This window comes from Limulus polyphemus, unplaced genomic scaffold (assembly GCF_000517525.1).
Source record: "Limulus polyphemus unplaced genomic scaffold, Limulus_polyphemus-2.1.2 Scaffold2991, whole genome shotgun sequence".
Lineage (NCBI taxonomy): Eukaryota > Metazoa > Arthropoda > Merostomata > Xiphosura > Limulidae > Limulus > Limulus polyphemus.
Window position 1 is genome coordinate 108,118 of NW_013668601.1, and position 12,790 is coordinate 120,907.

A 12,790-nucleotide genomic window follows, 5' to 3' on the forward strand; every position below is an offset into this window, starting at 1 on the left:
AGTGTTCAGCTCTCGGGAGGCTCAATGGTAAACTTACGAGGTTATACGCTATAAATTGGGGTATACCAAAAATGGGCACAGTGCAGATATCCCTTTGTATGGGCTTGAGCTTAAACACAAACATAGGAAAAACCTTTGAGTACTATAAATCAGAACATAATTTGATATTCAAGATCAAATTAGCAATTAATGGGTGGTTCAGGGTTTTAAAAACTGATTGGTATGAGATCAGTAGACTTGTGAAAATCTTTCCTTTCCAACCAAGCAAGTGGGAACTGAGAGTTCTGACAGTTAATAGATCAGATTAGTTGGATTAAACATCATCTTGGCAAGCAGAGTCGTGATTCAAGTCCTGCTTGGTCTAAATTTTTCACGTTTTGAGGAAGAAGGTGATACAATAACATCACATCTTTTTTTACATTTCAACAATTTTTATTTAACAAATGGGGGGTTAAATGAAATATATTGTGGATATTGTAGATATTTGTTATTGGTGTATTACCTGTCATTATTCATCTGTATGTTGTTGGTTTTTTTAGCTTTCTCGCAAGGAAAAACAACTGAAAATTCTGGAGCAAAATGCGAATAAAGAAACTTTTCAGCATCATCAGATTGTTGACAGGATGAGACATTACGAAGCCCAGGGACACTTGACTGAAGTCCTGCAAGAAGACTTAGTAAAAGCTAAAGTGAGTAGATCTAAAAATAATGTCACCAACCTAGCACTGTGGTAAAAATTTTTAGAAATACATTTTTTAATGCTGTGTTGTTTGTTTATTCCCTTCTTGATCTCATATTAATGTTATGAGAAAGTACAAAAAACTTTTCTGTTTCCAAGGAGAGGATTGAAACCTTGTTGACCCAGAACACCGAACTTCGAATGGCCTTGGCTCGTCAGGCTGAAGACGTTATTAAATCTGGTAATGAAACTTCTGTTGACAAAGAGACTGACAGAAAGAACGACCTGGTAAGTGAAGTCCAAGAAATGTTAATGTATTTGAGGAAAGATAGTATTTAAATTTTGAATACCGAACTTCGAATGGCCTTGGCTCGTCAGGCTGAAGACGTTATTAAATCTGGTAATGAAACTTCTGTTGACAAAGAGACTGACAGAAAGAACGACCTGGTAAGTGAAGTCCAAGAAATGTTAATGTATTTGAGGAAAGATAGTATTTAAATTTTGAACGTACAGTTAAAGTAACTATAAAGAATGTGGATATCTGATACCTTAACTTCATAAACAGAAAACCAAGGTATGGATTGATAGTCACCTCAGTATGTTATACAAGTGTTTTTAAACTTACTAGTTAAAAAAGAATAGTTAATGAGACTGCCAGTGAAGCAATTGTTAATTTTGACAACCTTTTAATGTCTGGTTTTACCACCAGGTGAAGAAACTCTCTTGTTACTTATATTGAATAAAATTCTTTATTTTTTTCTCTCAAAATTCTTACTACATGTAGTTAGTGATAAAGTCAAATTTTAGTGTGTTTTTTGTGACAGAGAAGAATAAGAGTTTGTAATATCCTTTAAGAAAGAATATTGAAGAGTTTGGTTTATATATGTTCCACTGCTATATGAGGCCTACTTTATTTGCTTCACTCTTCCAAGCAGGACTGGTGAGCTGTGAATTCAGTAGAACTAGTGAACCAAAGAATAGATTAGGCCTCTACATCATTTTTTCGTCTTTTAAATTCACTTTTTGGTGAGAAAAAGTAATCCAAAAATAAGATTTAAAAGTATTAATTGCACCCATATTTAACCCCGTCAGTTTTTCTTTTGGACACCAAATTTCATACATTTTTAAGACATTACATCTTCCTGTGTACTTGTAGGCCTTCTGCTTTGCTGTAAACACAGTATGACAAGTAATTTCCAAAGCTTGAATAATCTACTTGGAATAAGTCTCAACTAAAACTAGATGCAGCTTTTATCACTTATCCAAGCATGCACTCGGAGAAACTTTACAGGCTTAATTAGATTTTCTGGAAGGAAGTAGACAGTAAACGTCAAACTTTAATTTGCCGATTCTTTGTTGTTTAGAAGACACACTTTTGTGATTTTAGTTGACAAAGATATTTCATAATTTTATGATTTGTTTTTCTTCTGGTTTTAAACTTTTATTGTGATGAGCAAAAAATCAAACATGTTCCAATTTTGAATATTATTATTATAAATTTATCAAGAATTTGCAGAGCATCTGAAACTGTGTTAAACATGTAACGATATTTATTCTTAGTGTATAGTTCTATAATAAGGAAGTAACATGCTGTCGAGATCTTACAATTTCTACTTACTCTTTTGTCAGGTTGCTTCTCTGTCGGCATCTGTCAGACAGCTAGAGATGGAAAGAGACTACCTCCTGCATGAAATGAAAGATCAGCAGAGCCAACGAGATGATCTGAAGTCTCAGATGACAGACTTGAACAGCAATGGTATGGATGTTAAACTAACAGTTAGTCAAATAGTAAATGAAAATCAAATTAGAATTCTGAAATATTTTTGATGGTTGCAAACAGCCGAGAAATGGAATAATTTGTCTTAACTTTTACAAGTGTATCACAAACGTTTCAGTTACTGGTTTATGCTAGGATAGTTTGTTCCCTTTCATATAGATACTCTTAAATGAATAAAAAAAAGTGAACTGGTGGATAAACATTCATATATTGTTAACATTATTTATTTTTCATACTCTGCAATATATTTCATCGTTAATGTGACACATGAAAATTAAATTGGATTACATGTGGTCTCTGTTTTTTTTTCTATCATATAACTAATATACAAAAAATATGGAAATAATTGAAAAACTTGCAAAAGAGTGTTATTGTTATGTTCATAATTAATTAATTATGTTGTTACATGACTGTAAAATCCACAATCCAGGATGCTATGCTAATGAAACCCTTCATGTATATTAGCATAAAAGTTGTTTGATGACCTATAAATTTTCTTTTGTATTAGTGAAGAAACGGTGACACTTTTAGTCAAAATGGAGAATATTTTTCTTCAAAAAATTGGTATACCAGCATTTATTTGATGCAAACTTTTGCACAAGTTATGCATAAAAATGAAATGTTTGGACACTTGAAAGGAACTTTGTAATTCCAGTATAACACACACACACAAAGAAAAACTCGGTTATTCAACAAATTATACTTTTTTTTTTTACACTCTATCAAATGGTTATAAAGTAAAACCGTACAAAATATTCCTGAGAATAATGAAAGTAGTTCCTGGGAATCCTTTGCACGTGGGATCGGAAGACAGATTAAGTATTACAGTATGGGAACTTCAAAGTCTTTGCTGTATGCAGAACAAAATGTTTATAATAGGAATTGATAAAATACATGAAATATAGTAGTGGTTTTTATTGTAAGGGACACAGTTAAAGTACAGTATAACTATGCTTCTTTGTTAAAGGTAATGGTTTATTCAATTTTTAATATAAACACCCTTTAATTTTTGGTCCATTTATTTAACTTGTATAGTTTGAGTAATTTAAATTTTAAGTATTTGAGCATTGAAGTCTTTGTAAGTTGTTGACATTGGGTAACAGTTATAACTTTTAACACACAAGCCTGATTCATACACTTGGGTTTTCATGTGTCATTGATTTCATCATGATTCACTGAAGAATAGACTGTTTTTAAGCAGAAATTTAACACACAAGCCTGATTCATACACTTGGGTTTTCATGTGTCATTGATTTCATCATGATTCACTGAAGAATAGACTGTTTTTAAGCAGAAATTTAACACACAAGCCTGATTCATACACTTGGGTTTTCATGTGTCATTGATTTCATCACGATTCACTGAAGAATAGACTGTTTTTAAGCTGAAATTTAATAACACTCATACTGTAGTTCAATCTAATTTGTTTCACCACTATCAGATCTTTTTTTCCCCCCATTTATTGTTCATATTTTTGGGGTAGAGGGTAAAGAGGGTTCCTTAAAAGTAGTCCTGGGGTTTTTAGGGATTTCTTAAATTTTGAGTTAGTCATGAAAAGTTTTTAAGTATGAGTTTTGTCTTCAATGCAGCACTGAACAAGGTCTAACTGCATGTGTATAGTATTGATTTTGGGTAATGAACAAAAATGAAATTCCTGACCATTTATTGTATCTTGTACAGTGTTCATATTTATGTATGCGTAATTCCATTTTGTAATTTAATATAAACTTTTGCTTTTTTTAGTACTAAATTTATCAATTATTATTGTAATAATGTTGTACACAACTCAGAATAGTTTTGTTTTGGATTCTAGAGAAGTTTTTCTTGTCACTATGGTTTCAATAGTGGGACTGAAGCCACTAACAATTCAATCATTGTAAACATTTTTTGTTACAATAATCATTTAAAGAGCCAGAATATGTTATTTGACAGTACTTACTACAAATTGTAACCAAATTTAGTAATTGGACCACATAACAAAGAGATTTCCAAGAGCTACTAAAGTGGATTGTTGCCTTTTTATTTATTTTATTTCTACAAAAATTATTGTTTTGTATGTTTTCTTAATAGTTTGTTGGTCTTGTCACAGGTTAGTAATTGTATTTATGTTACTTTACCTATTATTGGTTTTCTGTTTAAAAAAAAAAATATAAAGTTTTTTATCAATCATGGTAAAATAATAATTTGAGTTATAGAAAGCTTTATTATGAATTAGTATTTCAACCATAATAACTGTTCGGAAAGATTATTTGTTAAAAGGAGATTGTAAAGTTTTATTGTTTGTTTGTCTGTTATAGAAAAGAATGTAGTTCTTAAAGAAGACCATGAATCACTGAAGAATTCCATGAAACAACTTGAGGTATGAATTGTAGGCTAACCTGTCAATTGAAGTTGAACCTATACTAAACAAAATTAACTAATGAGACAGTCTGTATTTTTAATGTGTATTATTTTTATACTGGAATTTTCTTTAACCTTCTTAACTCTTTCTGTGCTATAAGATCTACTGTGTGTTGTAAAGCCAGGTTTTAGACATTCACAAATGCTGCATTGATTTTATGACCGTAGTTAGAAAAATAATATTTTGATCTTTACATAAGGGCTGTGCCTAAGAGCGATTGTCAAATCACATTATTCAATTAGAGTTATTGGTAAGTGTTGGCTTCCCACCAGTTTTAAAGCGTAGTGCACCTTACTTAAGGTAATGAAGATATTTTTCATTGGGACTTTGAAAAATGTCCAGTTAAAATTGGTGACTGGAATTTTAAGGGATTTATTTTGAGAGAACTTGCTGTAACTGTTAAGGTAGAACAGGCAAACTAGGGTTAGCATAAATCTAACAGAAAATTAGCAACAATGTAATGGCAATTGTATGTGAACCATAGACCCTCAAAGTCTGATATATTAACCACTTGGCCTCTTCCAGCCCATAATGCCTATTATTTTTGTAAAAACAACTTTCATAAGATGGCTAAAGATCAAGTTTTAAGTTTGTAAACTAGCAGCCAGAGCAAAAACACAATACTCTCACCCAGTATGTAAAGAATACTGACTTGTCGAAACAATGCCTGAAAAATGTACAACCTAACAATGTATGAGTCATAATACAAAATGATAAAACCCCTATAACCAAGCACTTTCGAAAGGTGAACCTTTCGAAAGTTATCTGGTTACAGGGTTTTTATCGTTTTCTATCGAGACTTCTTGAACCTGTGTGTTTTTCTGACATAATGAATGTATGAGTCATTATAGTCTACACCAAAATAAAGAATAGTGCATATGATTTTTACAGTTTTTGTTTTAATTAATTTAAGAATTTTTTATTATTATTTTTTTTGTTTTACTATGTCATATTTTGCAACATCTCGTTCTTCATTTTCATGGTTACTGTTACTTACAAAATTGGCCACCTGTTTGACTTGGGCACATTTCCTGTTCCCAAACAAGACTAGCTTATGGAAGGTTCACTGTCTCATTCTTATAAAAAAATAGATTAATGACAGTTAAAGCAGACCATCTGCCTGGTGTACGAGTAGTTAGACATAGTTTTGACCTATTGTAATAAAGTAATTGTTTTCAACTTAAAGACATAAGATGTCGGTTTTCTCTTCTGACCTCAACTTTTAAGGATAGTAAAGGTTAATCACTAAATGTAAACAAAAAGTATAAAAGATTAATCTTCCATTTTTTTCTCGGCTCAGTTCGAAAGGAAAGTTATTTTCTTATTGATTAACGTAACATTTTTGATGACAAAGAACTAACTTTGAAACAATGAAGTTTAAAAATGGCTTGAACAGGTAATGAAGAAAACTGCTACAAGTTTAGCATAGTAACAAATATACAATGTTTCAACAAGGTACCTCATAATGTCAAAACATACATTCGTTACTATGCTAAACTTGTAATAGTTTTTCTTTATTACGTATTCAAGCTCTCTTCAAACTTCATAACCTAACTGTTTATTATTAATTTTTAAGTTATTTTTTTATTTTTGACTCAGTTTCAAAGAAAGATAATTTTTTTGTTAATTAACCTTAATTTTGATTATTTTCCAGTAAATTAAATGCTTTATTCCTGGTTTGAACATCAAATTTTAATTTTTTGGATACGACAATAATTTCTTTTAGGAGAAATTCACGAAAACAATGGACCAAATTGCTGAACTATCTGACCAAAAGCAACAGTTAGAACATTTGGTTACGCAGCTACAAGGAGAAACGGATACAATAGGTTTGTTAATGCTAATGTGGCAATAATATTCACAAATTTACACTATGTGTTGACAGGTTTTTCCTATAAAGACTAGTAGAGACCTACAAAATATTTGTGGTTATATCAGTATCTTTTTAGCAACTTTTTTTAAATACAAGATTTCTAGAATACTACAAAATAATTCTTACTGCAGACACCAAAATCTAAGTCCACTTTTCTTAGGCCTAACATCAGTTAAGCCTTTATTGTGTACAGCCTACATTCAATAAATGGAGAGATTAACACTGTAATTTGTGTACATTTTTGCTTTACTTTAGTTAGGACTAAACTGTACTGTACTTAATACTATAAGCAGATAATTTACAATGTTAGTTCTATGACCTAACATTAGACTTTTTTAAACATTTTTTATGTCTACTGAAGTATGTTTACAATCCATTGAAATAAAGTGTGCATGCATTTTCAGGACAGAGAAAAACTGAGTATTACAAGAGATTTGAATATACTAATCAATAATTCAATTCACATTTCTAGTTATTTGGTTGTAATGTTATTTATAAAGTTCACATTTATTTAGATGTTGAATTGTTTTTTTTTATAATTAATATATTGTAATTGTATGGCATTAAAAAAAGATAATTATAACTAAATTGAAAATATTTATACAAATATCATACAAGTAACAATAAACAGGAATAAAATATATAGCTTTAAGAATTGACAGGTTTTTATACCAGGATTCTAAGAAGAAAAATATGCATTTCATTTTCTAACTAGCTGACTACATAACTTTGTATCAAGTGCAACGAGGAATCATGAGGAAACGTGCAAGTGAAAAAGATGAGTACATTGCACAACTGGCAAGAGACCGAGAAGAGATGAAGGTGAGCATTGTATAAATAACATTTTAATTTGCAATAGTGTAACAAGTTATATCCTTTCATCTGCGAGGTACATCATGGGATCCACAACGAATCATTAATGATGTTTAAAAACTTTTTTTAAACAATCTTCCATGAATGTTAATGAAACTTATGAAGAAGTTTAAATTAATTTAACATGGAAGTAACTTTATTTTGAACACTATGATTTATATTGTTTCCTTAGATTGTATTATCTCAAAGTGGAAATGCCGTGTTCAGTGTATATGATATTTAACAAACTTTACTGTACCTGTAAATTTAATCAGTAATACAGTGGAGCTACTGCATGTTTGAATCTTAATGTTTATTTGGATTTATGTAGAAGAAAATATTTAATTTACTAGTTGTTGTTTTTTTCTTTCATTATAGGCTCGACTGAGTGAACTGCAGAACCTGGTCCTGCGACTCCTAGAGGAAAGGAAACGGCTACATGACATCTCTGTAGAAGTGCCACCAAACAGTAACCACCCAGGTGAGATGGTTCTGAAAGTGAATGGAAACAATACTGAAGGTAAAATTCTCACACGTTGATCTTAAAGAAATAAATTCATTTATGTAACTTATGAAATTATTACTGAAAATATGGCGGCTAAATGTAGTGGTAGTATATTAAGCATGTTAGCTTCTGAAATATTAATGAATTTCTTTTCTTTTAATATGATACAAAAATACTTTATAGAAAATGGTGATTTTTTAGGATATTTTTTCAATCATACAAGTGCAAATGTATAAAAATTATGGAATTAGGCTCTGTTTTAGAAGTTCAACAATATCACTAGTAGTTTGTAATAATTACAAGGAATTATACAAATGTTACAACTTAGTATACAAACCTAAGTTTGGTAATTGCTATTGTTAAATTTCATTTATGTTAATGATTATTGCATTATGTATTGAGATGAGAAGTTTTTAAAGGCAAGAAACATTGGACTGGAGTGGAATGTATGACTTTACTCTTACTGACTACAAGTTCTTGCTTGTCTTCATTAGTAAAAGTCCTTTATGTTTGTGGCAGTTTTTACGTTTACTTTTTTTTTCTGTTACAGTTTTGACTGACCTTCATGCGAATGTTAGTGATACTAAAGATAATGATGATCAGACAGCAAAGAAGATCTTGGACCTATTTACAGAAATAGAGAGCTCAAACCTTATAGAAAAACCCGTCCTTGACACATTCCACCCGTGCCCTGTTTGCTCTGGAAGGCTCTTAACTGTATGAAGTTAGGGAAGAGTAACATTTCACGTTATCTTTGAATGCTTTATACTGTTTAATAGTGGTTTGTATTTTGATAATTGAATAGCCTGGGTTAGTTTTCTTCTGGTTGAACTTTATCTGGCAATAGGAAAGAGATGAGCTTGAAAAACAAACTTAAAATTATGCAGTGATATAAAACAAAGTCTTACTCTACTTTTACATTGTATAAAATCTTATAACAATTATAGTATATCTAATAAATGAAAAGAGGAAATAAATACCACCTGATCTGGTGAAAGTGTTATCGACAATTAATACTTGTACAGTTTAACTGGCAAAAGACCCTTTGATGATACTAATTGATCTATTAATATTATCCCCCAAACAACTGTTTTGGTACTTTATATATGTTTGTTAATAATGTGGCTACTTCTAAAAAAAAAAAGTGGATAGAAATATTGATATATAAAGAGTTACTGGTATTTTGTGCAATTATATTTGAAATAGTTTTTTTCTGATTTAAGGTGCTACAGACTCGATGTTAGAAATTGTTGTTATTATCAAAAAACTTCAGACAAATTATCAAAGCTCAACTCTTTGTCTTTAATAAACTTTCATTTTTAATGAACATTCGTGAAGGTTGAAGATATAAATAGTTGGCTAGAACTATCAATAAGTCATGGCTTTCTAATATTTTATTTGTTATTCCTATTAATCATACTATGAATGTTTGTTCAAATACATCATTTAATTTATATTCGAAAGTTTTTTCTTATCGCAACCTTCCAAGTGACACCTTTAAGACCTATATAACCTTATTTTTACTCAAAATGGGCCAAAAATAAAAAACCTATAAAGTTGAAGGAAAACCTAATTTTAACAAAAAACTTTGGTGCAAAATATTCAGTACTGTAGTCATGATACTACCATAGTTATTCAATAGAGATCTGTGAAAATATAATAATTTTGTAATATTGTTTATGGGGAGGGGGGGGGGTGATCCAGACTTTATTATCAGAATACGTATGGTAAAATCTGTTATTATATGAAGTAATGGGAATTTTACAGAAGGGTATAGAAATTCACGTTTTATTGGTCAAATAAAAATTACTTGCGTATAATTAAATATTTTGGCTTGAGAAACAATTTACTCCGTATCTGTAGAAAAATGATCCATTAAAAGACTTTACAGTGGCCTAGTGAAAGGCCCGTTGTTAATATAAGATCTTTAATGTTTGATAGTGTATAAAAACTAATAATTATCAAAATGTTTAGTTCCTCAAGCATTTTTATTGATGGTAATGTCTCTTTAGGTATACAGTAATTGTTATTTTGATCTATAAAGGACTAAGAATGGGTTAAAAGTAATTTGAAATATCTACCGATTTATTTCACACATAGATATTTCAAGAAATGTAAAATAAATTTGAGCTTAACTATTCAAATATACATAGAAGTATAATAATTATATATTTCTTAATAAATTTGTTAGTAAAGTTTCTGTCTACTGAATTATAACTATCGCTCACTTGTGTGAAAGTTTGATGTGTTGCTAGTTTTGTATTTTGCACTTATGTGGAATCTAATTGTATTCACTGTCACAAAAAAAAAGTCCTAACACATTGAAAGTTTCTGAAATATTTTTATATAGAAAATATATGTAATCTTGAAGTCTGTTGATCTTCACACGACGCTAGAAAAACCAATAAAATTTAGGTCATACATAATGTGAAATATTACCTCCACCCCTAACCCCCCACCTCATCAGACTGTAGTTGTACATTGAAAAGTGTAATTAGTATTAGAATGTTCTAAATTTAGCTTTTATTTCTCAAATATGTGTATTTTGGTGTAATTATTTATCTTTAGAGGTGAATTATAGAAATGTTCTGATTTTTTTGGTTACCCAAAGATGCAAGATGGCCAGTGTTACTTTGTTTGAAGACTGTTGTTTCCTGCTCTTTTTAGATCTCTCTGGAAACAATGCAAGCATTTAATCATGATCAATAGTTAACCATTATAGTAAGTTATATATGAGCATTTCTTATTCGTGCTTACGTGCTTCATTATGTTAAAAATCATGTGTTTCAAAATATTTGGAGTTAAGATTTCTCCCACAGTGTGGTGTACAAGGCCTTTGGTCTTCTAAACCAAGAAACTCTCCAGTTTTGTTCAAAGAAAGTAGTGACGTGTGTAACTAAGCCTTACCGTTATATTATATAATCACAGGAAAATGGATAAAGTAATTACTAGAGAAATGTAAAATAGAAATATTGATAAGTTAGGCTTAGCAACTTATATTAAACAATACTTGTTCCCACCCATTTCTGTCTTAATATTATGGCTGATTAATAATTACTAATCATCATTCTTATATTGCCATCAAGTTACTCATTAAAAAATAGTGAACTTATATTAAAACTTAATATCTTCTGTGTAATTATGGAGAACTTAAATGAAAAAAGTATTCTTAAGACTTTGGAAAAAAGTCACTTAGAGAAAACTATTTTAATAAAAAATATTTTTTTACCTAAATTGTGAGTAAAAGATCAGTAGCTGTTTGCTGATAATTTAATCAAGGCTTCATGGAAAAGGTTAGAAGCATCTTTTTTTAGCCATAGCATAATCTTATTTTTGGTTTTAACAATTAATTTGAATGTACTTGGGATTGGGACTGCATCACATTTATTTAATGCATGTCGAACAACAATTTATCAAGATAAAATTAATTCTAGTTCTTAATACACTGCATACAATAATCCTGTTATCACTAAAATGAAACTCTGGGTGATTATTCCTAACAATTAACATGTTAAATTTTTGGTAAGCTGCTGTTATGTTCCCTCATTGACAAGATTTTGTAAATTTGAATGACTATACTGCTAGCCATAGCATCACTATACATAACAACATGAGAGCCAGTATATTTAGGATAATTTTTTTTTTTTATTTGTGGAAGTTGGTTATTGTGATAAATATACTTTTTGTTCAATATCTGACAAGTTATGTTTAAAACTTCCTGCCATTTCATTATTGAGTGCATTATCTCACTAGGAGTTTGTATGTATGTAACCGAGGCTTCATTTCCTACACTCCTCAAACCTGTTGCTTGTTTCATAGGTTACAAAAAAAATGGCCAAAGGATGATTTATGTAATTGTGTTCAAACAATAAGCAGGTATGGTAAAAATTAATTTTTAAAGCATGGGTGCAATACTGACAAAGTTATTGTTCACACACATTCTTTTGGTATTAACCAATTGTTAGATGTGGGTGATTAGGGTAATGTTCTCTGTGTGTTCAGTTACTTGTTAATTTTACACCCATACCTTTAATAAGAACACTGTTAAGAAGAAACAATTACTGGAACTTTGTGGCATTAAGTGATATGATTGTTATAAGTAATTATTTTATTAATTCACTTCCAGTGTATGATTCAGTATTGCATTTTCTGAATGTGTTTTTCGAACATGACATTTCTTAATTTGTGTGCTTCCAAGATATGAAATCTTGAAACTGAGCAGGTCTTGAACTGTAGATCTGGTGGATGCTTTAGGTAATTAAACTACTGTGTCTTGAGTGCTATATATGCCTCAGTTTTTACTTCACTGGTAGCTTTATTGTTAAAAAAAAACAACATCTGCTCAGTTTGCAGATTTGTGGATTCGAGTTTCGCCCAATTACAGTTTTCACAGGATCGAGTGCCTCCCTCAAAACTTCTGTAGTTAAGTTACTTGATGTAGAGCCAAATTAATTTTTGTAATTTAACTTCTTGAAGCAATGTTTGTTATTAGAAATTTAAAGGTAGCACTAGAAGTGAAAATCAAGACAGATGTTATATTAATCTCAAAAATCACTTTTTTATTAAACATGCATGCATATATATATATATACACACACACACAGAAAGTGAGCATACTTATAAGTGCCATTCCTCAAAACTGTTGTACCATATCCGAGATTTTCTACATAATGTTACTGAAAAATAGTAAATGCTATTTACAT

The 12,790-nt window shown here is 30.2% G+C and overlaps 1 protein-coding gene across 5 annotated transcripts in view; it reads left to right on the forward strand.

The window, feature by feature from the left end:
• The window catches only part of LOC106468392 (golgin subfamily A member 2-like), a 42,996-nt gene extending 30,577 nt beyond the window's left edge, over positions 1-12,419 (forward strand). For all 5 annotated transcript variants that reach the window (XM_022396734.1, XM_013928813.2, XM_013928814.2 and 2 more), the window contains exons 15-22: positions 540-689; positions 839-967; positions 2,309-2,435; positions 4,754-4,815; positions 6,584-6,686; positions 7,446-7,552; positions 7,961-8,102; positions 8,638-12,419. In XM_022396734.1, the coding sequence (XP_022252442.1) occupies positions 540-689; positions 839-967; positions 2,309-2,435; positions 4,754-4,815; positions 6,584-6,686; positions 7,446-7,552; positions 7,961-8,102; positions 8,638-8,810 (993 nt within the window). In that variant the 3' untranslated portion in view covers positions 8,811-12,419. The remainder of the gene's footprint in view (positions 1-539; positions 690-838; positions 968-2,308; positions 2,436-4,753; positions 4,816-6,583; positions 6,687-7,445; positions 7,553-7,960; positions 8,103-8,637) is intronic.
• Positions 12,420-12,790: the final 371 nt, after the last annotated feature.